Source organism: Cetorhinus maximus, chromosome 15 (assembly GCF_964194155.1).
Source record: "Cetorhinus maximus chromosome 15, sCetMax3.hap1.1, whole genome shotgun sequence".
NCBI classification, from domain to species: domain Eukaryota; kingdom Metazoa; phylum Chordata; class Chondrichthyes; order Lamniformes; family Cetorhinidae; genus Cetorhinus; species Cetorhinus maximus.
The window spans coordinates 27715939-27742331 of NC_135893.1; the positions used below are offsets into that span (position 1 = coordinate 27715939).

At 44.3% G+C, this 26393-nt stretch overlaps 1 protein-coding gene across 2 annotated transcripts in view; it reads right to left on the reverse strand.

The window, feature by feature from the left end:
- Positions 1 to 21326: 21326 nt before the first annotated feature.
- The window catches only part of wnt4 (wingless-type MMTV integration site family, member 4), a 45253-nt gene continuing 40186 nt past the window's right edge, over positions 21327 to 26393 (reverse strand). For both annotated transcript variants that reach the window (XM_078558192.1, XM_078558191.1), the window contains one exon: positions 21327 to 22869. In XM_078558192.1, coding sequence (XP_078414318.1) covers positions 22402 to 22869 — 468 coding nt within the window. In that variant the 3' untranslated portion in view covers positions 21327 to 22401. The remainder of the gene's footprint in view (positions 22870 to 26393) is intronic.

A 26393-nucleotide genomic window follows, 5' to 3' on the forward strand; every position in this document is an offset into this window, starting at 1 on the left:
TGTAGCCAAGTCTCTGCTCTTTTCCAGGGGTTTGTGCCGGTCTCCGGTTGGAGTAATGGTGAGAAGCCGTGGGAAAGCCTGCAGACCTTTTGGAACAACGTTTTGCAAACCTTTGGAATAAAAAAATCTTTTTTTGGAATGGACATTTAACATTTTTGTTTTAGATCTGAAAGTCGATTGATTAAAAAAATGCTGAAGTACAAAAGGGGATGGCCGTGCATGTGAGTTGGACCCCTCTCTGCTTTGAACTGAGCAAAATGTAGAACAGTTAGGATAACTTCTTGCTACACCAGGACATAACCTATTAATAATAGTTCTCAAAAATCCATCTGGAAAGATGGCCTTTATGATTTCACCTTTGTAAAACATCTTGGAATGTTTCTGTATCTTAAAGGTGCTAGGTAAATGCTAGTTGTTGTTGTTTTAGAGGTCGCAAGAACTCCGGATGTCTTTACCATCTCCCTAGACACAGCTTCAAGCCTGGATTTCGACCTGACAGTAAGTAATTCCTTCTGCTCGAAGCTGGCACAGTATCTGCTTGTACACACGAGAAGGTGCTACCTGCTATTGCTGCACAATCCACTCCCCGTCATGGCAAACATGAGCTTCACAGCTGTGGGGTATGTGCGAGTCTGAATGAGTAAGGCATGGAATTGCACCTGAATCTGGAGAGGCTCCAAACCCTGTGAGCTCCACTGCCTCCCTCAAGTCCTCATCTGATAGGGCCATCAGAATAAAGAGAACACTGGGGCCCCAGTAACTCACTGCTTGCTTCAAGAACTTCATATACCAGGTTACTCTCAAACCCCACGAACATCCCTCTTCTCCATTCACTTAAGGCTTACCGTAACCTATGTGCAGTGCTATTCAAATACACACAATTGTTTAAAAACCCTCAAGTGAAAATGCACGATAGCTTTGTAAGCATCAGAAAAGACAGACAATTTGGATAGAGACCCCTTATCAGAGCTGAAAGATGAGAATGAATAAGTCCATTTAAGTTTATTTCAGACTTACAACATTTTTCCGTCTCATTTCCTCTAAGACCAAATGCTTTGCGATCTTTACAACACCATGTTCCCAACTAAAGTTGCACAACTCGGCAAAACCTTTTTTAAAGAAAAAATACGTTTTTTGTTGTTTTATTTTCAACACATCAGCTGGACCTGCTCTTTGTGAATTTACGAGTTTTGTAAGTAAGGAAATCATGCAACAAATCTCACAAATAACTACATTTACCACATGCTGTCTAAACACTGCAATGAAAGTGCCAGTTTCACTCGTAATCATAAGTCTTGGAAGTATCCTCAATAGCTAGCAGTAAAATACAATTGAATCAAGGAGCTCTCTCACAGTTTACAATGCCATCAAAACCCTTTAGTTTGGTTCCTAGCCAATATCTTTTTGCCAGAATTCATAATCTTCATATTATTATCCCACGGCTTAAACTTTCTGTTAATTCATTCATACCTTGTTATTTCACTATTTTGGAAATTAAAGAAATATCGATATTGAGACAATAAATCACAAGCTTAGCAGGTTGTAATTTGGCGCTGGTGAGATGTGGGACTACTCTAGTTGATAAAATATGAAAAAGCTCCCAATTAAATATAGTTTCCCCAATGGCCTAGTGGGCGAATGCACTGTGTCGTTTGGTACCAGGCTACACAGACCAGGAATAGTTTCTAGCTGTGCCGTGTTTGTTGATCTCAGCCAGGGCATTACAGATGTTCTCAGTTCCTGTTGGCTAGGGAGGGGAAATCTCAGTCAGAGTTCCTGCCCTTGATTGCAGTCAAATAGGGCCAGCCCGAAAGAGAGCACATGTGGATGATGCCCTTCCATAGATATTTCTTCTCGAATTAAGCATAAGATTTGAGTGAAGTACTGGAGGTCTGCTCACATTGCTGTAACAGTGTGTGACAACAACAGCAACTTGTATTTAGTGCTTTAAACATATAAAGATGGCTAAGGCATGTCACAAAGGACCAGGAATCAGCGGATCCAGGTATATTTAAGGGAGGACAACTGAGAGAACATGTAATACAAACATATGAACGTACAAACATATGAAATAGGAGCAGAAATAGGCCATTCAGCCCCTCGAGCCTGCTCCGCCATTTGTCAAGATCATGGCTGATCTGTTTGTGTTTCGAATTCCACATTCCCATCTACCCCCGATATCCTTTGATTCCCTTGGCTGATAAGAATCTATCCATCTCCGTCTCAAAAATATTCAATGACTCTCCCTCCACCGCCTTCTGAGGCAGAGAGTTCCAAAGTCAGACAACTCTCTGAGAGAAAGTATTTCTCCTAATCTCTGTCCTAAAAAGGCAACTCCCAATTTTAAACAGTGCCCCCTAGTTCAGGACTCACCCACAAGAGGAAACATCCTTTCTGCATCCACCTTGTCAATACCGTTCAGGATCATACATTCTTCAACCAAGTCACCCCTCGCCCTTCTAAACTCCAGTGGAAAAAAGCCCAGTCTGTCTAATCTTTCCTCATAAGACAACCCATTCATTCCAGATATCAATCTAGTAAACCTCCTCTGAACCGTCTCCAACACATTTACATCCTTCCTTAAATAAGGAGATTAAAACTGTGGACAGTATTTGAGATGTGGTCTCACCAATGCTCTGTATAATTGAAGCATAACATCCTTACTTTTATGTTCAATTCCTCTCGTAATAAGGAATAGCATTCCATTAGCCTCCTTAATTACTTGCTGTACCTGCACACTATCTTTTTATGACTCATGCTCTAGAATACCTAGATCCCTCTGCAGCTCTGAATTCTGCAGCCGTTCTCCATTTAATTAATACCCTGCTTTTTTATTCTTCCTGTTAAAGTGAATAACTTCACATTTTCCCATTGTACTACTTCTACCATTTTTTTGTCCACTTACTCAACATATCTATATCAGTTTGCAATCGCCTTATGTCCTCTTCCCAACATACTTTCTTACCTATCTTTATATTATCTGAAAATTTAGCTACCATGCCTTCACTCCCCTCATCTAAGTTATTTATATAAATTGTAAAATGTTGAGACCCCAGCACAGACCCCTGTTGGATTCCACTCGTCACATCCTGCCAATCAGAAAAAGGCCCATTTATGCATTATCTCTGTTTTCTGCCAGCCAGCCAATCTTCTATACATGCTAAAATGTTACCCCCTATGCCATTAGCTTTTATTTTCTGCAATAGCCTTATATATCTTCTGGAAATCCAATTACAGCACATCTACAGGCTCCCCTTTATCCACAGCATATGTTACTTCTTCAAAGAACTCCAATAAGTTGGTTAAACATGATTTCCCTTTCACAAAACCATGCTGACTGTTCCCGATTACCTTGAGTTTCTCTAAGTGCCCAGCCATAACCTCCTTAATGATTGATTCTAACATCTTCCCATGACAGATGTCAGGCTAACTGACCTATAGTTTCCTGTTTTCTGCCTCCCTCCTTTCTTGAATAGAGGGGTTATATTTGCTACTTTGCGGTCTGATGGAACCTTTCCAAAGCCTAGGGAGTTTTGGAAAATTAACACCAACACATTAACATACTAGCCACCTCTTTTAACATCCTAGGATGAAGTCAGTCAGGACCTGGAGACTTGTCAGCCTGCAGCTCCATCACTGTGCTCAGTACCGTTTCCCTAGCGATTGTAATTTCACCAAGTTCCCCTCTCCCTTCCACCTCCTGATTTACAGCTATCACTAGAATGTCTTTTGTATTAAGAAGGTATAGCTTTGATGCATTCCCTGGGTAGCTATTGCAATCACTGATGCAAGTGCAGTAGTACAGCATTTATTGAGCCCATCGAATGCAAGATAGATCCTTGATAAATGATGGTTTACTCCCACCCCCAAATTGCTCCTTCTGAAGGCACCAGGCCAGCTACAGTACAACTTCTCAAAACCAAGTGACCATTTCTCTTCTATGAATCAAAACAGAAGGCTGATCCTCTCCTGACCAAGTGTCCACAGACATGCATTGTCGATTAGGGGATGACCAGATCACAATCAGGATTGGAATATTGCCTGTCTTTTTTCATCACCTCCCCTCGTCCCTCATCCCTGGGTTGCTTACCCCAATTGTAACACCTCGATTTTCCCCCTCCATGAGACTGAAATCGGGTAACTGAGCACACACTGCAAATAGTACTCGAGGCAATCCTTGTATAGCTTATTTCTACATTTAGCAGTGCTTTAGCCGGTAGACCAAGTAAATTTGATTTACAGTTTGTAAGATACAGCGCAGCTCTGGCATCACCTTGTCAGTTTTGTGTCTAGTTGACTGGCGATTGTAGCAGAATACCTAACCCCCATGCAGATCCTGACATGCTGTATTATTCGTATCACTTGTCAACAAGTACTTGTAGTAAATAGCTGCTGAAAGCTGTTAATTCTACAAATTGTAAAATTGCTGAAATTCTTCCACCCACCTGGAAACCCAGGGTGTTCAGTACACACTGTCACAACAATGTCAAATAATACTAACATTTTCATACTTAATAGCCCTGAAGAATGCAAGCAACAGCAAGCACAGGGAATTAAAAAAAATACTTTTTTTCTGTTTCCATGATATCGGCACTCTTGCCAGATTGCCAGCTGGTCTTGAGGGAATCACAGCTTAAGCTCAGTCTTACAGGTCGTTCAAATTTCCTGGTGTAACTTCCATCTCAAACTTTAGTTTTCTTTAGTCTCTGAGGGCTATAGGCTGAGTGGTGATAACTATGCGGGTTGTAGGCTGTGCGGATGATAACTATCCGGGTTATAGACTGTGTGGTGATAACTCTGAGGGCCATAAGCTGTGCGGATGATAACTCAGGGCCATAGGCTGTGCGGATGATAACCCTGAGGGTTCTGGACTGTGTGGATGATAACTCTGAGGGCCATAGGCTGTGCAGATGATAACTCTGAGGGCCATAGGGTGTGCGGATGATAACTCTGAGGGCCATAGGCTGTGCGGATGATAACTCTGAGGGCCGTAGGCTGTGTGGTGATAAATCTGAGGGTTATGGGCTGTGTGGATGATAACATTGAGGGTTATAGGCTGTGCGAATGATAACTCTGAGGGCTATAGGCTGTGCGAATGATAACTCTGAGGGCTATAGGCTGTGCGAATGATAACATTGAGGGCTATAGGCTGTGCGAATGATAACATTGAGGGCTATAGGCTGTGCGAATGATAACTCTGAGGGCTATAGGCTGTGCAAATGATAACTCTGAGGGCTATAGGCTGTGCGAATGATAACTCTGAGGGCTATAGGTTGTGCAAATGATAACTGAGGGCTATAGGCTGTGTGAATGATAACTCAGGGCTATAGGCTGTGCGAATGATAACTCTGAGGGCCATAGGCTGTGCGAATGATAACTCTGAGGGCCATAGGCTGTGCGAATGATAACTCTGAGGGTTATGGGCTGTGTGGATGATAACTTTGAGGGCTATAGGCTGTCCGGATGATAAATTGACTTGCACCCTCATGAGGCCAAGTTCCAGATTTTGCTTTTGATCAAACCTGCTCACCTCTCGGTTAGGGTGAATTTTGGCAGCGGTTATCATGGAACTTCAGGATTAGAGGTGAGGTATGCCATCCAGCTTGGTTTCCCTCTTCTCCCGAAGTTGCTGACTGGTTCTGGCTTGGCATTCCACGGGCATTGGCAGCTATCTGGCACCTTTTTGAAAGTTTATTCATAGGACTTCGCTGGCTGAGCCAGAATTTATTGCCCATCCCTAATTGCCCTTGAGAAGGTGGTGATGAGCTGCCTTCTTCAACTGCTGCAGTCCATGTGGTGCAGGTATACCCCCACTGCTGTTAAGAAGGGAGTCACAGGATTTTGACCCAGCGACAGTGAAGGAACGACAGTGAAGGAATGGTGATATATTTCCAAGTCAGGATGGTGAGTGACTTGGAGGGGAACTTTCAGGTGCTGGTGTTCCCATCTATCTGCTGCCTTTGTTCTTCTAGATGGTAGTGGTCGTGGGTTTGGAAGGTGCTGTTGAAGGAGCCTTGGGGAATTCCTGAAGTGCATCTTGTAGATGGTAGACACTGCTGCTGCTGTGCGTGGCTTAGTGGTTGCCTACTTGACTAGTAATTTAGAGGCCTGGACTAATGTGACCCAGAGACAAATCCCACCACTGCTCCCCCAGGTATGTGGTTGGATTCTGGGCGACAAGGTCTACCCTCTAAGGAGGTTGCTACTGACATGCCTGTGAAATCCACAAACTGAGATTGATTAAATCAATCTGTAATAAAAAAAACTAGTATCAGTAATGGTGACCATGAAACTAACAGATTGTCATAAAAACTCAAACAAAAATACCTGGAAAAACTCAGCAGTTCTGGCAGCATCGGCGGAGAGGAGCACAGTTGACGTTTCGAGTCCTCATGACCCTTCAACAGAACTAAGTAAAAATAGAAAAGGGGTGAAATATAAGCTGGTTTAAGGGGTGGGGGGGGTGGGTGGGTGGTTGGGACAAGAAAGCTAGGTAGAGGGCCACTGATAGGTGGAGATAACCAAAAGATGTCACAGACAGAAGGACAAAGAGGTGTTGAAGGTGGTGATATTACCCAAAGGAATATGCTAATTAAGGGTTGAAAGCAGGACAAGCAAGGTACAGATAGCCCTAGTGGGGGTGGGGTGGGGTGAAGGAATCTAAAAAGGCTATGTCCTTTTGTCTGTGACATCTTTTGGTTATTTCCACCTATCAGTGGCCCTCTACCTAGCTTTCTTGTCCCAACCACCCACCCACCCCCCCACCCCTTAAACCAGCTTATATTTCACCCCTTTTCTATTTTTACTTAGTTCTGTTAAAGGGTCATGAGGACTCGAAACGTCAACTGTGCTCCTCTCCGCCGATGCTGCCAGAACTGCTGAGTTTTTCCAGGAATTTTTGTTTTTGTTTTTGTTTTGGATTTCCAGCATCCGCAGTTCTTTGCTTTTATGTCATAAAAACTCATCTGGTTCACTGATGCCCTTTATGGGAGGAAGTCTGTCATCCTTAGCTGGTCTGGCCTTTATGTGACTCCATACCCACAGCAACATGATTGACCCCTTCCTAGCTGCCCTCTGAAATGACCTAGCAATTCATTCAATTGTATGAGGATGGGCAAGAAATGCTGGCCTCGCCAGCAACACCCAGATCCCATGAATGAAAAAAGTCAGCATTTATGGAACTGCCTTCACCAACAAGTTAGCATTTTCAGCAGAGACAGTGCAAAATAGTAGACATGTTATTCAGTTCAGTGTTCTCATTAACAAATGTGTTATGGAACTATTATACAAAGAACCTGATCATAGCTACATTTTTCTTTACACAAATATTATCTTCACATACTAACAAATCACTATATCTCACAAATATTGCTTCATATCCTCTGAATAGGCCACCGAGCACTATCTGACTGTCCATCTGCTGCTCTGAAAGTGACTATCTTCCTATTTAAAGCCCTGTCATAACAAGGTCCTGATGGATTGTCCTGGTGACAGTCTCTGGGGTTTGGTGACAAGGTAACAAGAGATTCCTACTGTCAAACAGCCCCTATGTTGTCAGCAGGACCTGTGTTCTGCAGTGTGGCTGGCAGCCCTCCACATCTGTGTTTCCAGGCTCAGTACTTGAACTATCTTGTCTTGCTTGGCAAAGAAATTTCTATTTTTGGCTTACCATGTTATTGAATACATTTGAAATAATAGCCAAAGCAGCAGAAATATCTGACGAAAGGGTTAAAATCACTGATTTGTACCTTTATTATAAAGCTCTCCATTATATATCTCTTTTATGAGGCTATTAGATTTTGGCTTGCAACATTTACAGCTTTTATATTTTATATACAGAGTGCTAAATGGTAGTCAGTCATACACACTCAATGAAATTTGAAAAAATGTTTAGCTCAAGAGGCCCAGTTATAGGAACTCAATAGCTCTCATTTCCTTGTTATTACTTTTATTCTTGTATCCAAACAGCAAAAATAGTTATTTTGGAACATGTGTATATACATGCAAGACTTGCATTTATATAGTGTCTTATTACTTTTCTCAGAAATATCTCGGAGGACTTAACAAACAGGTAACTCTGCCAACTTTGGTTGTACGCATTTCTGAAGGTTTCATCACATCCCTCATTTGTGACATTGATCCTTAGGGCGCATGAATGCATCACAACACTCTGTTGCACTCTCCTGCGAATGGTCGCTGGACAATTCAATCCTCATGGCGACCTGACCCTCCCATGTAAATTGCAAAACAAACACTCTTCATTACCTGATTGGATTATTTTCGACTCTCAGCAAAACAGCCGTTTTTCCCATCTCCATTTTTATAACTAATGAGTTAAAGTCTTCAAAGAAAATGAAAAAAAAACCCACAATATTTTTTAATTCTCCTCTGATATTTCTTTTGGGTCATTTGTAGCACTGCCCTTGAGATTAACCTTTTATCTGGAAAATCCTATACGCAATGTGTTTCTTTGAAAGCTTTTGAAAGCCATGTAGGCAAACATGGCTGCCATTTGGTCCACAGCAACATTCCACAAACAGCAATGGTAGGAATGCATTTTTTTGGTGGCATTGGTTGAGAGAGAAATGTAGGCTATTCGACTGTGGAGGGCAACACAGCTGAGCCAGATTCTAATCTCACCTGAGGTCCATACATTAGTTCTTTGCATTAGGGCTAACGGGGCACTTATCAGAAGGTGTCCCTAGCCCACGAGTGAGGCCAATTGTAGAACTGCTATTTCCACTTCAGATTTGAAACCTGCACTAATGATGTGTCCAATCTGTGACTTTCTGTGTGGCTCAGCTACTACCTGCATGATCTTGTTGGAACATCAAGGTAGTCTTTGTGCAGGTTTCAAAGCTGAAGTGATATGGCTTTGGATCAAGAGTATTATCATTACATATTGAACCTTACGGTGCATTAATACAACCTTTTCTATTTGAGGGTGGGAAGGCAGTGTTAAAATCCCTTGGGTTATGTACATTATTGGTACACTCACTTTGAATGAGGAACTACAGAATCTAATTGTAATCCTAGTTCCTGTGGTGTAATTCTTGGTTTACAAGGTGCTCAAGAGGTCCTCTGGACTTTCTGGACACTTGTAAATGTATCCAGAGTTAATAGTGAAAGAATTGAAAACTCGGATCTTTCTGCCTACATTCTCAGTGCATTTAATATTTAATAGCTGGAAATGGAGCGTGTGCTATGTGTAAGCCACAAGCCACAAGCCTTTAGATGCGACAGTCCAAGTCACCAGCAGGCAGTAAAAACAAAGTACTGGTGGCTGCAGATGGATACTATAGTTACTGAACCAGAATATGACTGTACTCCTAACATTCTCAATATCACTCAACAGGCATTTGTGACATTTGGTCAGAAATTTAAAAACTACAATGAATTCTTGTTATATCAGAGTTGTTGCTTCAGTGTAATTTTGTGACTCACCTGCTCCTGCCCTCTTGATCTCTCCTGCTTATCTCCCGCTCCACCAGACTATTATGCACTCCGGTTAAAACTGGCCCATGTATGCCTGCTATCGATTGTGTATTAGTTCCGGTCTGCTGCCATCCTCTTTAGGCCCCCTCTCTCCAATTTCCGGTTATTCCAAGACCTTCAGTCCGAATAGTTAGCATTGTATTCCTATTTTTACTCTGGGATTGTCTGTTTGAATCTGGTGGGCCAAGGAGCATATGAAACATTTCAACTCATTGCTTCTTCAGAACTAAAAGAGAGGCGATTGTAATCTTTTTCCATTTTTCTTATCCTGTTTACTCAAGGCCCTGCCTCTAGATATGGTGTGTGCAGTTTTGGACAGCCTAATAGAGAAGATATTAAAGTTACAGATACCGTTAAGTGCTGATTCACCAGGATAACTGATGCCAGATGGAAAATTAGTTATGTGGAAAGAATTGAGATAGTGGGATTATTTCCATTGGAACAGAAAAGACTAAGGGAGATTTAATTGAGGTTTTTAAACTTTGAAGCGTTTTAATAGATTGCTTAAAGAAAAACTATGGGCAGAATCATTCCAGATTTGCACAAAGTGTGGTAGCGGGCGGGAAAAAGGACGTTTTACCCGCCTGCTGCAATGGCATGCTTTCGCGCTGTATCATCCCATTTCCAGCGTGTCCTGCCTCATTAATAATGCATTCCTGGAAAACACTCTGGATAGCAGGCAGGGCGGCATCTGATTCGCCTGCCCTGCAGTCATCTCCGGCCTCAGTAATGCAGGCGTCATATTTAAAGGGTGCCCCTGCACAGAACTAGCTCTCTCTAAAGGATTGGAAGCTCATGCAAAGTCATGGCTGCCAAAGGGAGGAAACATGATGCCCCCAAATTTAGCGACACCTCCCTAGGGCACCTACTGGTCGCAGTGGAGGCCCACTGTGAAGTCCTCTACCCTCGCTCAGGGCGAAGACCAAGCAAGCTGACAAATCCAACATGGGAGGCGATGGCAGCGGTGGTCAGCGCCAATGCCCTGCAAAAGAGAACAGCCACCCAGTGCCAAAAGAGGATGAATGATCTCCTCCGTTCCGCCAGGTTAAGCCACTCTTCTCATCACTCTCAACTCACACACTGTCCTGTGGATTGTGTCCTCATCCTGTCCATGGCATGACTCACCATCCACACATGCCAGGCATCCTTCTCACCTGGCCTGGCAGACGTCCTGCTTACACTCCCTCCATCTGTCTTCATGCAGGACAAGCTGGTACACAACAGAATGTCGCAGACTGGTGGAGGAATGCCTGACATCAAGGCCCTCACGGACTTTGAAAATAGAGTTATCCAGCTGTCTGGTGATGATCTGGACAGTTCCTGTGCTGATGGTGAGGTCGGAGCTCAACCAAGTGAGGATCCAGCAGTGCAACATCCATCAGACAACCATGCTGTGTGTGAGTACCCCTGTTCTGCAGTCTCCTGCCATCCGCTAATTATCTCTCCTTGCTTTTGCAGGCATATCTGGGAAGCAGCCAAGGAGGTCCATGAGCCAGGTCCTCAACTCAAGCCCCAAAGGCACCTCGGAAGAAGAATCTGATGACACCCTAATTGAAGAACCATCACAGCGCTCACCCACACCTTCCACCAGCACAGAAACACACACCTTGGTGGGACCTAGTTCTAGAGCAGCTTCAGGTCACAATCTGGTGAGCACATCGCATTGTCTGATCCACAGCAGGTGATGGCAGGGACTTCACAGGCTTCCGGCACTCGGAGGATTGCTAGAGGCCAAAAATCTGCTGAATCCGAGTCTGATGAGGAGCCCCTAGACTCAGTCACACCTCAGTTGCGGGAGCTGCAAAAGCAAGCTCGGAAACATCAGGAAGGGATGTTTGCTGCACTCCTCAGATTGCAAGACACGATACAGGAATCCGTCCTACTTCAGTCTGAGGTGATAATGCTGGCATGCTAACGCACCGAAGTCAACACTGTAGGATGGCAGCCGCCATGGAGACCTTGGTCCAAGACATCGGTCCTGCACTGCTGCGCGGTCTGAACTCCATCGCTGACATCATAGTTGGCCTCCAACAGTGTTAATGGATCAGCTCGATCTCACTCCAACTTCCTCTTCCCCTCAAAGAGTCAGCCAGGGGCCCTCAGGCACCCATAGGGAGGAGAAGATCAGCAGGTGCACACCCTGGGGCAATCCACCCAGGTGACTCCGGGAGTGTCCGGCCCAAATGAATCCCCTCTTTCTGTGACCCCAGCAGCTCCAGCTCCAGCTCCACAGGCTAAGAAGGGTGCCGCTGCCACATAGCAGGACCCCGAAAGCAGGGGCCCTCCAGGTCTCAGCCCTGCAGAGGATGCCTACCAGCGTCGTCAAAGATAGGGCGTAGCAGTCAGCAGGCTGCCTCCACCTCCACTGTGGATGTCAGGGGAGCACCAAGATGTAGCAGCAGGGTTAGGAAGGTTAAGAAGATGTAGTTGCAAAGCCTGGGCACAGGTGTTAATCACTTGCATTTAATGTTCACTATTGTGAATAAACTCCCAAGAATGTCTCCTTGCCTGTGGCTCCTTGTCATGATGAGCAGTGTTTGTGTCACTCAGATGTGAAACCTTGGTTCCTGCACAAGATAAAGGCAGGTGTCTCAGTCCAGGGCCTCTTCCCTGTGCAGTGTGTAACCTTCAGACCAAAGTGATGGTCCAGCTTCGTTGGATACTGGATACGTTGGTGATGCCTGCACCTCGATGTTGTTTGTCATTGCTGCCAGAATTCTTTCTGTATGATCTCAGCACTTTTAAGGTGGGGCTGCCCCCTCCCATCTCTTCGGCACCTGGGGCTGGTGTTGCTGTGCTCCTGAGGGGGTCAGGTGCTGAAGGCTGACAAAGGATCAGGTGCATTTCACGGCTGCGTCTCCATGATATGACCCTGATCACAGAGCGTAAACGAGCTCAGGAGCCAGACATTCCAAAGGCTATTTTCAGATCTATGGAGTGTCCTCACTGCATGTTGTCAGCATCCCCCTGCAATCTAATGACTATTAGGGCCTTTGCTGTATCTCCATGACATGAGCCTGAGCACGGAGTGTATGTGCGCTGCCATCAGCCGTACAGGAGTCAAACATTCACGGATGGAAGGTGAGGATGTCAGGACTGTCTTCATAGCATCTCGTCATCATCTTCTACAAACTTTGTGGCTATGAGGGCCTCCCAAGCACGCCTGCCTTGTCTAGCCAGTGCGATGGCCTCATCGCCAGCATCCTCGCCTTCGAGGATAATCATCGTTATCCCCTTCGATGCCCTCCTCATCGGAGGATACATGCAGCTCCTTCATCTCCCCCACAGCCAGCTCCTCACCTCGTTGCACTGCCAGGTTGTGAAGCATGCAGCAAGTGACGATGACATGTGACACCCTCTGGACTGTATTGCAATGCTCCACCAGACCTGTCGAGGCACCGGAACCTCATCTTCAAAATGCCTATCGTTTGCTCCATCAAAGTCCGGGTCACGGCATGAGCCTCGTTGCTGCAGTGTGAGGCCGCTGCACGGGCGTCACCAGTCACGTCCTCTGCAGGTAGCCCTTGTTCCTGAAAAGCCAACCCTTCAACCTCTGTGGGCCTTGGAAGACGTCAGGGATCTGAGACCTGCTAAGGATGTAGGAGTTGTGGACAGCCCCTGGGAATTGTGCGCAGGCCTGTAGGATGCATTTGTGGTGGTCGTGGACCAGCTGAACATTCAGCGAGTGTGGTTAATGTAGTTGACCACTTTTTGCCACGGAGATCTAAGCACCATGTGATTGCACCCTGCACCTGTGGGAAACCTGAGATCTGCGCAATTCCCAGCGCTCTTGCTTCCTGGCTTTCCTGATCCTGGGCGAAATGCACAAAGCTATGTGCCTTCGTGAAGATGGCATCTGTGACCTCCCGGATATGCTTGTGCATGGACGCTTGCGAGATCCCACACAGGTCATCTGTGGAGCCCTGGAAGGAACCACAGACATAAAAATTGAGCACCGCAGTCACTTTCACGGCAGCTGGCAGTGGATGCTCTCCATGTCCCTGTGGCGCCAAATCCTTCAGCAGGTGGCATATGACCAGCCAGTTCCCTAGACATGCACAGTCTTCGGCGACACTGGTTCTCGGTCATCTGTGGGAGTGACAGGCATCGTCTATAGACTCTGGGTCTAGCAAGATGCCTGTGAGCGGCGGCTCTCTGAGGATCTTCAGCTGCGTGCGCAGCAGGCCCTGCCGCCCCTTCATCTTGAGGGAGGTGCTCCTCCCTTCGCTGAGCCAGCTGCCTCGACCACTCTTCTTCTTTTCTGGTCTCTGTAAGCCATGGGGTATACTGCTAAATCATCAGGCTCCATGATCCTGATGTTCTCCTCTTATAGAGAGACGCGTGGGTTAGCATCAGCATGCTAAGAGCCTCTCTTGATTAAGTCTGAAGGCCCCTTCACGCATGCAGCAGTGCTGGCCACCACTTGGATGGCCAGCGTGTAGTGCAATCATTGGTTGTCTGAAAGCCCACCCACCTCCACCACACTCCACTTGACCAATTGGAGGCAGCTTCGGCTATTGGACTGCATGCTGTGCTCTCAGCTCAGGCACAGGCATCTTGTGCAAGGCTGCGCTGTTAGCTTGAACCATGGGGGATACTGGTCCAAACCTTAATAAAGACATTGCAAGGGGCTGTGAGCGTCTCCACCAGTGACTGCGCCATGGCCACTTTTCACAAGGGGACTGTACAACTTGCCCTGTCAGCCAATTGCTCTGCTGCTCCCTAAAATGCACATTAGTTTGCAGTCTGCGCCTGAGGGTGAAAAGTCCTGGAGCATTTGGTGGCACATTCATGCTTTTGCTTGAGGGGCAGGAAAGCTTCAGAGACTGGACTCCAAGCACGTAAATGGAGCTGCAGCTGAATGGTCTAAGCTGCGGAAGAATGCTGACTTTTGAAAAGCTTTTCCAAGTGTGTGGCTGCTTCCCTCACCTCCGCTCCCCCACCAGCCCCTCCCTACCCACCCCAGCATGTGCTTGAGTATTTCCTTCAGTCTGCCGGTGCTGCCTTGCCCATACTCACAACCCTCTTGGCCTGACCCACATTGGAGCCCTTGCCCCGGCACTGCACTGAAAGCCAGCTGGGAAAAAGTGACTTGCCTGTGCCCCCAGCGGATGCCCAGCACCTCTTCCTTGATGTCCTGGGGTGACGCTCACAAATTCTGCGCAAGGTTGTGTGCAGTCACCTCTGAGTTCCCCTCGAAGTTCAGGTCGCCAGGTGCATGCCTTTTAAAGGCAGTCATCAAGCACGCAGTTCTGAAATCACGCTGATGTGGGTGGGAAATTTGATGTGGGGTGATGAACCAAGTGTGCAAGTCTTATAATTAAATGCAAATGTATTAAAATGTTCCCGATGTGCGGCATCAGGAAACGTGGCCCGTCATTGACGGATGGAATGGATGATTGCAAAGTGGTTTCACGATGGTGTAAAACCGAGTTTTCGCCTTCTTGCCATATTGTTCCCCCCTCCTCCGCCCGCCATGACACCCAACACCAACGGGGCTGGAAAATTCCTACCTATGCTCAGATCTTCAGATCTCTGTTCTATTGGAGACCGGACCACTACCCAAGAGCCCCACCAGGACACTGTGGAAGTCCTGATGCGCTGACCTCCATGTGAATTGCCTAGGAAGTTTCAACTTCCGATGGGCAGTTCTCTTGCTCCCCCAGATCCTCCGTGAATGTCTCTGACGCTGATATAGATTCGGAGTCTTTGGACAGTTCTGCGGTACTTACCCGAATAGTTAGTCAGGAAATATTATACAGATTAAAACCTAATCTAACATCTGGGTAACTACACAACTGACCCCCCCAATCACTCATACTTACCCCCAACTATCCCCTGACCCAACTACCCCAACCTGCTGAACCCCCAACTACCCCCTACCACCCCACAGCTATCCCCCTGACCTAGCTTGACCTGACTAACCCCACCACCTGACTACCCCACTGACTCCTGACTACCTCCCAACCAGACCCAGGTACCCCTCCCGACAACTGTAACCCCCCCAAGCACCCAACTACCCCCTGACCTTTTGACTACCTCGCGACTTCCCTTGGCCACCCTACACACCCTCACTGACCCCTGATCTGACCTGACTACCCTTCCCATACGTACCTGACTAGCCCCCAATCTGACTAGCCCTCCCGACCCGACCCAACTATCCCCCTGACCCAGCTACCCACTCATCCACTTACTCACCTACCACCTTACTCATCTGCTACTTTGCCCACCTACCTCTTCACCCACCTAGCACCTCATCCTCCCTACCACCCTACCCATTCACTTATTCATCCATTCTTTCATTCACCCATTCACACCGAACCTTTAAACTTATCATATGGCAGCTAGTGCCATCAAAAGTGTCCTATTTTCCCCCAGACTCTACAGAGCTGTGACGCAGTGTCCCGATGGAGGCCTCGCTCTGCATTTCTGATAAAGCTGGGCTTGGAAGACCTAGTAAGAAACATGGAGCAGTGACGAGGCGGGCATAGTTCAAGCAGATGATGATTGCTACTGTTCGGAAGATCTAGGCCTATTTCCTCTAGTTGGGGGTGGGGTCATAATCGGGGAGGGAGTCATTACTTTAAAAAACTGAGGCAGAGCTGAGGAAAAATTGCTTTAGTTAGAAGATTTTTGGGAGCAGGCAGAAACCTTTGCTGAAACATGGCCTCCTTCAACATCCATACACGTATTATCCATCAGGGGTCTCTGTATGATCAGAAGCAGTAATCCTGTCTCCTAGCACAGGTAGTGTTCAGGCCATTTCTAGCACTCTTCCCACTTCAGCAAATTACAACTGTTCCCCTGCATTATCTTGACCTGAATCCCGATTCTTGATGATCCTGAAGCACAGTTACTTGTGCTGTGACTATCAGTGGAGAAGGAGGAAGAGAGTACACAGAGTGCATAGCTGTGACAGGCAGTTATTAGATATGCTTTCTGATTTTTAGCCACTTTTGCAAAGTCAAAAATAAAAGTTACTACGAATTATTTCAAAGATAAACCCCAGAAATGCAGAATTCCAAATAATATTATTTAGTATTGCTGAAAAAAGAGACATGTCTAAGCGTTATAAGATTGTTCTCATCGGCAACCTTGTAAATAGGGCCCGAGACATTTGCTCGCTATGCAAGCTTAATGCTGAAATAGGGGCATCAAAAGCATCCTGCAGGATAATGGCTACCCTGATCAGATCATTTCATGCTGTATAACATCTCACCAAGCAAACTCAGCAACGGGCCTAAGGCTGTCACTTTAGGCCCTGAAAAATGCCGAGTCTTCCTCAGGTTACCCTGGAAGGGCAAGGTATCTCATAAATTTGAACAACAGGTGAAGCTAGCTGTTTCACGCTGCTACTATGCAGTAGCAACCCGAGTGGTGTTCACCCCTAACAAGATGCTGCTGTCAAGCTAAAAAAATATTCTGCCTATCACACAAGTGAGTAATGTGGTATATGAATTTTGGTGCCAGTGTGATGCTTGGTATGTAGGTCGTACATCCCAAAGACTAGCGGATTGTATCAAACAGCATGTCCCAGCCCCTGTTTGCAATAGGCAGGGTACATACTGTACCCAGCTAGCCCATGCTTGCAAAACTCAAAACACAGTGTCCAACATTAGATGTGATTCCGCAATTGGACAACCTTTGCTAAATAACCCTCACTGTGCTAAGAATTACACTGACAACCAATTTAAGATTGTTAGATGGGCTTGTAATGTGGCGCATTTGCATGTACTGGAAGCTACATATATTAATACACAGGGTCCTGTTCTTTGCAGACAGAAAGAACATGTATATACATTGTGCCCGTTTCAGCTAAACAAAATAACTGGCAGCCATTCGATGACTCATTCCTCAGGGCAATGCCTTGACCAGTCAGTCAGTCACCATCAGTGGTACATTCTCCATGGCAATGCCGCTTGCCAACCAATCAGCACTCTCTTCATATACAGTATAAATTGTTGTTTTCCCCTTATATTGGTTTTCTTGCGAGTGTCCTGATGAGTGCAAGACGAAAAGCTTAGACATGTCACTTTTTCAGCATTACTCAAGTTCTGAAATGCCAAACAACTATTAATATTATTTAAGAGTGTATTAACAGCCAATAGCACATCCAGGTGCATTTGGCTTCATGACTTGAACCCTAAGATGTGTTGCTAAGTTGAAAGATGCCCATATGTATACGTTACTCTTGTTGGGGTGGAATATTTCTTCTCTGATGATCAAATTGTGTTTTGCTTAACTTAATGTCTACTATGCACAAAAACCCATCACCACCTTTATCAAAGCTGAGAAGTTTATACAGATAATCTTTTTGTTTGCTTGATATGGATTGCATGCTCTCTCACCATTGGGATGTGCCCTGCTTCCTTAAGCATAGCGAGCATAGCCACTGGTTGGCAGATGGAAGGCATTGGGAACTTGAAGTGCGGCCTTGCAGGCTCTCAGCACAGAGCTCCTGCTGCCTGTCCAGCTAGGACATTGGTTTGCAGTCTGGAACTGAATGGGGGATAATTCTCCAGTCTCCAAAGCTATGCTCACCCTTAGTGAGCCGGCTGGGGTACTGTGAACTTTGTTGTTTATCAGTTGGATTAATGAGCCCGCTATGTTGTGTGTCTGAGTTCTGATCTTCCATTGCCAGCCATACAGCTACTTCAAACCCAAAGCGATTTAACTCGCTCTGTACAGTGATAGGCGAGAGGGATAAATTCCACTCGTGTTCTTATGACTTCACTAACTAGGTTTGGTAGTGTATAGGTTGTGGGTTAAATCATTGGACATCCTTGTTTCAGATGATGAAATGCCCTTTTGAATGTACCGTGTAACTCAAAATGAATTGAGAACATAACTTGTAAACTGTACTGCAACAACCATATACCAGGTGACTCCAATCCACTTGGCTGTGGGACTTATTATCTCCTTGTTGGAAAACAAGAGACTGATTTGGAGGCAGGGCTACCTCACCATCCTCTGCAAAACAGAAATCCCTCTCTTAAACTGAAGGGACCCAGTTTTAATAGAGCACCAGCAGATTCAAGAGGGGGCTTTCACTAAAGCTATAGGTACAGGCACAGGGATAGATCTAGCTCCACTTCATAATCTTGCTTTCTCTTGGCTGTAGTAATATTGCACCACATGACTCAAAGTGCACTTATACTAACTTTATTTGAATGATACAAGGAAGTACATACCTGATAATGAAATATTGCTCGTTAAACATAAACGTATTTAGTGCTTTGTGTCTGTTCGGCACTGGGACCTCATAATACCAGGAGCTGGTAATACCTTATATTCACTGTGTACAACATAGGTGCATCTGAATAAGGCTGATTTCATCTGGGAGTGCAAACATCACATTTATTAATTCTGTATTAAGAATGTTGTAGACTGAAAATCACATAGAATCTGTCTAAACAAATATATTACGATTTGTACATTATTTAGATTACACTGGCATTCCTATACAAATCTATTTTACAACTTTTTCCAGTGTTTGATTGTTCTATTCTTATTAGAACAGAACTGTTACTACTACTTTTTCCCCTCAGATGCTCTCTAGTCACCTAATGAGAGTTTCTCTCTTTAAAGCTCCCTCTTTTAGTCAGGAAATTGGCATGGTTTTAGACTGTGTCCCTGTTCAAACACTATTGCTGTTGGGGGATGATCGGCCAACTGAAGGCAGGGTTGTTGTTGGATGAGGAGTCTGTGATAGTTACCACCTTCATCTAGCTCAGTGGGTCATTCTCGTTCTGTCCATCCCGCCCTACCTCCCTCCACCACCCCGCTGTCAAATAATTGAGCTTGGATGACAATCACAGCTCGGGGTGAGAACATTTTTTGTCAATCTCCTTCCCATCTCTCGTGAGATGCTGACTCATGTTGCAATGCAGCTACATGGGTACTAGCTGCCCTCTGGTACCTGACCTTGGTCGACTTTTTCTGTTTATAAGCCTGGACAGCAATGTTTGTGGGGGTTCGCTAATGGAGGACATCACAGCTGAGTCTGATCCTGTCTGCACCCTGCTGCTACACACATACAGTCTACTGGATAGTAACCTGGAGCAGGGGAAGTTCAGGGTGATTTTGACCTCTCTTTTCTCCACTGCATTGAGGCCAATTTTAGTGCCCAGCTGAGATCAACTAGCATTTCTTAGTATAGATTTCTTTTCTTTCTTAATTTTGCAACTTGTCACAGTTTGAACTATATTGTTCATGAGCTTTGAATAGGAGAAGGTTAAGAAGGAGAAAAATGAAGAGGCTTAGTATGCTATGAAAAATGTCAGCAAATGCTTTCTATAAAATGAGGTGGCACCACGCAACATCCTATGCAATATCGCGTCTCATAAGACCACTATAACCCATAGCAACCCGCCATAGAAACAGCACAACTATAGGGTCCAAAATACATTTGGAGCTGTTACATGTGAAGGCTGCACACAAATGTATCTGATATACGAACACTTAGGCAAGGAACCTGTCAGAATTGAGCTTGTTAAAGTCTCAGTGCAGTAAGGAGAGAGGGAAAGCAGAAGAGAAAATTGATAGAGTGGGGAGGATATGGTAAATAATGTTTTTAGGAACAGGGAAAATGCTATTAGGTTCAACAAACCACAAGTGCACCTGGTTGCCTCTTAAACCTATTTATGCTGCCTGTACCAATGGCCTTTCCTGGTCATTTATTCTATAACCTTATTATCCTTTTAGTAAAAAGATTTCAGTTTGACTTTCCTTCTTACCAACAACTTCCTGATTTTAATTTGTATTCCCCTGGTTTGAGATTTCCACTATAGGGAACAATCTGCAGGATCATCTTGTTGGCCACTGTATGAATTGTGAACCATGAAAACTGTAAGGCATCTTAAAGTTTGCTCCTTCACAGGGAGAACCAGCCCAGCTCCTTTAGAAGAGGCAGGAGTTATCCAACTCACAAAATGTTTGCCACATTGGTACCCATGTCCTAATTCCAATCACTCAAGGTGCTGCCATTAAATTTAAATCCAACTACTGCTTGTATTAAACTGCTGTTGGTGAAAAGAATCCATTTTTTTATTACAATGCTTAGCATTTTATATTTGCCTGTAACATCCCATTCTTGTTCAATGTTGTTAAATAAAAGATGCCTGTTCATTTGTAGTACACACACAAAATTACACCTAACTCTGAGGAACAATTCTTTTGTTGTTGCAAAAAAACATTGGAAATATAAGACGAGCTAATATACGATTAACATTAAAGAGCAGCCTATATTTTACGAAATAACATACTGGAATCTTGAAAAAAATACCACAGTTCAAGATAGCAGCATTGGAATCAGCACATTGATGATTTTACTAGCCTGACCCATCCACTGGGCAGTCGTCAAGGTTAGGGATGTTATAAATAGGGAATAGTACACTTTTCCATTTGAAGTATTGAGTGTCAGTTTTAAGCTCTTTCAGGAAACATAGCCATTAGATGCAGAGTGAAGTTCCCAACTCTGCCCCGTAATCAGGCTGAGGAACTACCTCAGGGGGGTTTTCTATTTCCTCATCAGCCAACCTATGGTCTTTGAGAAATAGTGCCAATTTGTTGCAAGCTTGTGCCAACTGGGGGAGTTTTGTGCTGTAGGTCCATGCTCACTAGTAACTTGGTTGACAGTGCCCAAATTCATCTGTTACAATTCCAGTCAGCAGTTAACCCGGACTGAATTTAGACCCAGCTCAATGTCTAATTCCTGGCAGCACGCAGTCCCTATGGGTGTTAGTTTTCACTTGGTCTGAAGTGATGCGCATGTATATAAAAAAGAAAGAAGAATTTAACTCCAGCACAAGAACAACTGCAAAAGATCAGAGTTAGGATTCTAGATCTTTAACATTTGTAGCACAAATTTCTGTCCAGATAACATGGTCAACAATACATGAACACTAGGATCATTTGTACAGGCTAAACTGTACTGTGCATTACATCGTACTAGAAGCATTATTTGAGATAGAATCTTCTAGGATTCATTTCACCTTGACATAGTCTCTTTGTAACTGAAATATTCAGAATACTGTTATAATACATTCTGTTAGTCTGTCCAGCGTGCATATTCAGCCCATAAAGGGTTTTTCTCTGTATTTGGTCTTTTTCTGTTTCACCGACTCTATACATTATGTTACAATTGGTACCATCTAAATTATTTATTGACGGTATAGTGCTGTGTTCTCTGTTACAAAATAAATCACGCACACGCGCACTCGTATTGTGGGGGAAGTCATAAAATGCCAGTCACTGCAAGCTGTCGGGGAGCTGTGTGAAAGCTTGTAATGACAAGTTTGGAATGTACGCAATTTGGAGGTATTGATATATTGAGTTATCCAGAGACCACTGGAGCACTGTGAGAGGCGTCTTTATGTAATGGCAGACAATCACAAGGCTGTTGAATGGATGGAGATGTTTCAGTACAAGCCAGATTGCCTGGACTGGATGATCATCGGAAAGGGCTGCTGGCAGCTGGAGGTAAGGGTAACTTTTGTATGATCAGAGAACAGCAGGAATTAATGTAGAATTGGAGAGATACTGATGTGAGTTCTAAACCAGATATGTCTGTAAGAGAGCAGTGTACAACTGAAGAGGTATCAATACCAGAAAAGGCCTGCGCAACAATACCAGTGTCAAACCAGACCATCTTTCGCCCCCTTGTTCCACTTAAGCAGCATCAGTAACAGAGAGGTAAGTTCAACCGGAGCAGTAGCAGTCCATGGAGTAGTACCTCCAGATCTTTGTTAGTCAGCAATAAATAAAAATAATAAAACAAGGATCCTTTGGGACATTTTAAATAATGTTTTCTCTCTATCTGTCTTCTTGGAATTGCTGGAGTGTTCTAGTTCCCCGTAGTGACGGGCATTGACCTGGGTTTGCCTGGGCTGACCTGGACAGGCCTCATCACCGACATGTGTGCATCTCCACCACTTTGCGGCACTGCTTGCACTTGACGAAGCAGCACCAGTGGAATTTACAACTGCACCTCTCCACGATCTCCACCTCCTCAGTGTTGAAGCTGCGACCGCAACACATGAGCTCGCAACCATCAATCGCCTTGGACGTCTTATTGCACTGCCGCCCAGAGGTTCCGAGGACCCCATTTCTAATGTCATGATCACAGAAATCTGGGCTTGAGTCGAGGTATACGAGGTCCTCGTCCGTGTGGGGTTTGAACTGTGAATTCTTGGGCACCAAGACTTTTGTGGAACCGACTTTCCTTTGTTCGACTTCTGTGGCTCCATCAAATTTCTCCTTCAGCACATTGCCTACTTTCCTGAATGGAGGCATGGCTTTCCAGCAAGTCTTCACTTCGCACGATCCAGAAACCCCATGACATTTACATTCCACCCTCATGTTGTTCAAAATGGCCTGGAAAAAAAAATACACAGTTAGATGTTGTGGAAAATAACCAACACTGAGCTGTTTTAATACTTGATGTGATGCAGTGCACAATATTGTTCATCTGTTACAGTTATATTTGAGGAGGTAAGGGTCACGTTTTGAACTGTGTTTGTTTTAATAGTGCAACTGTGACTGACTCTGGAAACAGCTGCATCCTTGAAGGGGTGGTGCTGCTTTGATGGAGAGCTTATGGTGCTTCTTAGTTCCTGGAACATCCTGCTGTCGCGGAACATTTACGCGATAGCAGACACCTTGTCTGCTGCTGCTTACAATGTGTTTTCAATCTTAATTTTTTTAACATTGAAATTAAGATAACAAATAATTTTGTAACAGTAATTGCAAAATGTCAGAACGTGCCTCATTACATAACCATGTTTAACTGAACCAGGAAGAGACTTGGAAACTAGAGACAGCTTTGGGAGAGACCAGAGGAGTGAGGAGGATTTGTGGAGGTAGCTGGAAGAGAAAATTTAGAGTCGCATTGAGAGGGTAGCAGGCATGATGGTGACCATGAGAGAGCAGTGAAGTTATCTTGGTGCAAATAGTTGTGGCAGAGCTATGGGAAAAGTAAAATAGGCCAGGGAGGGGTGGGGGGTATAATTGAGAAGGAAAAGGGTAAGAGTTAAAGAAGCTTGGGTAAAGGAGCAAATGTAATGGATGAGTAAGAGTAGAACAAGGTTAGGGAAAATAGCATATGTAGTTGAGAAAGGAGGAAGAGTTGAAGAGACTTAGGGGGAGCAGTGACATGTATTGGGGAACATGAGCAAAAGAGAAGCCTTGGCACGTACTGAATGGTATGTTGGAAGATAATACTGTGTAGTCTATGTAGGATTTACTGTCTTAGATACGTTAATCACCCTGAAACTTCCAGAAGGCCTTTAAGTAAAGGTGTTAGGCTGCAGCATTGCAAGAGAAGTGATTTCAATGTATGACATTCTAATTGAAAGTCAACCACTCAGCTGTTTGAACTACCAGAGCTAGAATAAAAGATGGTTTTAGCAAGCTTCTACAAACTCCACAGGTTGGTCCATTAAAAACAGTCCATTAAGATAATTGGTTGATACAATGTTAATACATTGAAACTCACTTTTCTTTGGGGTAAACATAATTGATATATGCTACTCTTGTACACAATGCAGTTTCATGAAAGGCCAGTCGCATTTCCAGTCGGCTGGAGACAAACCAGGGGGTAGAAATTTATCTTGGGTGGCGGCACAAAATGGGCAGTACTGGATCAGCCTCCCATTCTACGTAACTCTTTACATGCAGTTCCAGTGTAGTAAATGGAATTAAATACCAGCACTGCATATACCAGGCAGCTGATCCGTGATTCCCCATTTTGTGCCACCATTGGAAACAAATTTTTACCCCTCGGAATAATGCTATGATTGAATAGTACTGACTCCTATATTTCATTGGTTTGGTTGTGAGGTACACCATGACTAATGCTTGACAACACCTTCCTATGTAGATTGAAGATGCTCAATGACACGTGATGCCAGAAAAAGATGGGGGCCTTTCGAAGAAAAGAGTTGCTTGAAAAGTAATCAATAATTTAGCTGAACAAATTTGCTAATAGGCAAATTTCTTATTCTGTTTCCACATTATTGCAAACTAGTTACCAAACTAATCCACAGATTTTCATTTTGATAAAGTCTGTTCTTGATAATTAAGTTTGTTTTTGCACAAAAAATTGAATTATTAAACAATTTTAACAAAGCAATATAAATAACCCAGCAAAGTGGAAATATAGCACTAAAATCATTAGACAATTTGAGTTATGTGACATGGAAGTAAGAGAATTAGATGACATAACATAGGAACTTTTATGGCGTGTATGTAGATTGGATGACAAGATTCCAAAATCAATTTCTATTCAGAATTCAGTGCCCCAAATCTTCCAATTGGGATTGTGATCATAACTTCAGGATTGTAACTTAAGATCTGTGAACATTGGAATTCTACTTCTCTTGCTTGAGAGAAAAAGAACACAGGAGGATGTAATGTAGGTGATTTTCCAACACTCGTATCTAAAGTGAAAGCTCAGCATTAAAACAGAGTGCCCCATTAACTCAGCAAGTTTATCTGGCAAGAAATGTCCCAAGTTCAGCCCCAGTCTGCTGAATTAGCTGGGGCAGTGGTACAGCTGCTACAGTTGGCCTATGTGTCCTTGGATTAGAAGGGCATAAATCAGGCATGGTCGTTACTTCTGATTTTAATTCAGCACTGAAAGCACATATGCAAGGAAATTGAGCTCTGTTGTGACACCACCCTGCACTCAAGTAGTGTGCTGGAACTTTTAGCTCAAAGCTCACTGCCGAATAATAACAGAGTGGATAAGCTATGATAAGTTGCTCAGTGCCTATGAAACCATATACCCTCATAGAGTCAACTTCAAGAGAGAGGAAGAGAAGAACATTGTTATGAAAAGGATATATTGAAAAAGTAAAATTACAGCCAGTAGAATGTGACACACAGAGAAGGTAACAAAAATAAAGGAGAGAAGATAACTAAATAAATGCCACTTGACTATCCCTTGCAGACCTCAGAAAACCTGTGGCTTATGTTTCTCCACAAATTAACACTTCAAGTATATGATATGAAGATTGTACATCTACATTTTACCTAATGTCTGGGTCTGGGAAAATGCAGAGTGGTGTGCCTCAGCAATCAGTATTGAGATCTTACCATTTCTAGTTTACATCAATGACTTTGATTCAGAAACTAGGAGGGCCTGAATAAACAATTCAAGAAATAGACACAGCACTCAACATGTCCAACCAATGTAGAGCACCAATCAACAAGGCACACTAAATGCTGAGCTATTTGCCAAAACAGTAGGATACAAGTCATGTGCAAACTGTAAAGTGCCATGGCCAAACAACACTTGAGTGACATGTTCAGTTAATGAGGCATTAGCGAGACCTTCAAACACTAACATCAGTTCGTAGAAGAGCTGCAAGACCGATCAATGGAGATGTTGAGGCCTTGAGATCCACTACTTGGCTGAATGGGGAGAAGATAGGAGGAAGCCACTACTGGAGACTTGTGAGAAAAGAACTGGGAGAACGGTCCCTGGCAATCAGGCAAGTGGATGGGAGTAGGAGTGCAGGGAATGATTGCGATCGATGGCGTTCAGGAGAAACCCAGGGATTGGGCGCCCAAAGTTTTGTTTTGGCCTGGAGGAAAACTGAATTATGAGGAAAGACTGGCGAAACATGGACTTTTTAGCTTGGAACAGATGAGATTGACAAGTGAACTTATAGAAATATAGCAGACATGGAAAAAAGTAGATGCAAAAAACGACTTCGAATTAAATTATGAAATTGAGGACAAGGACACAGGCTTACATGAGTAATAGGTAAATTTAGTACAAATGTTAGGAAGTTCTTCACACTAGGGGTAATCACTTGGAGTTGACTTCCAAGTAGAGTACCAGAAGCAAAAACCTGAAATAGTTGAATTTTGCACTGGTGGGGTGAACTTTAAGA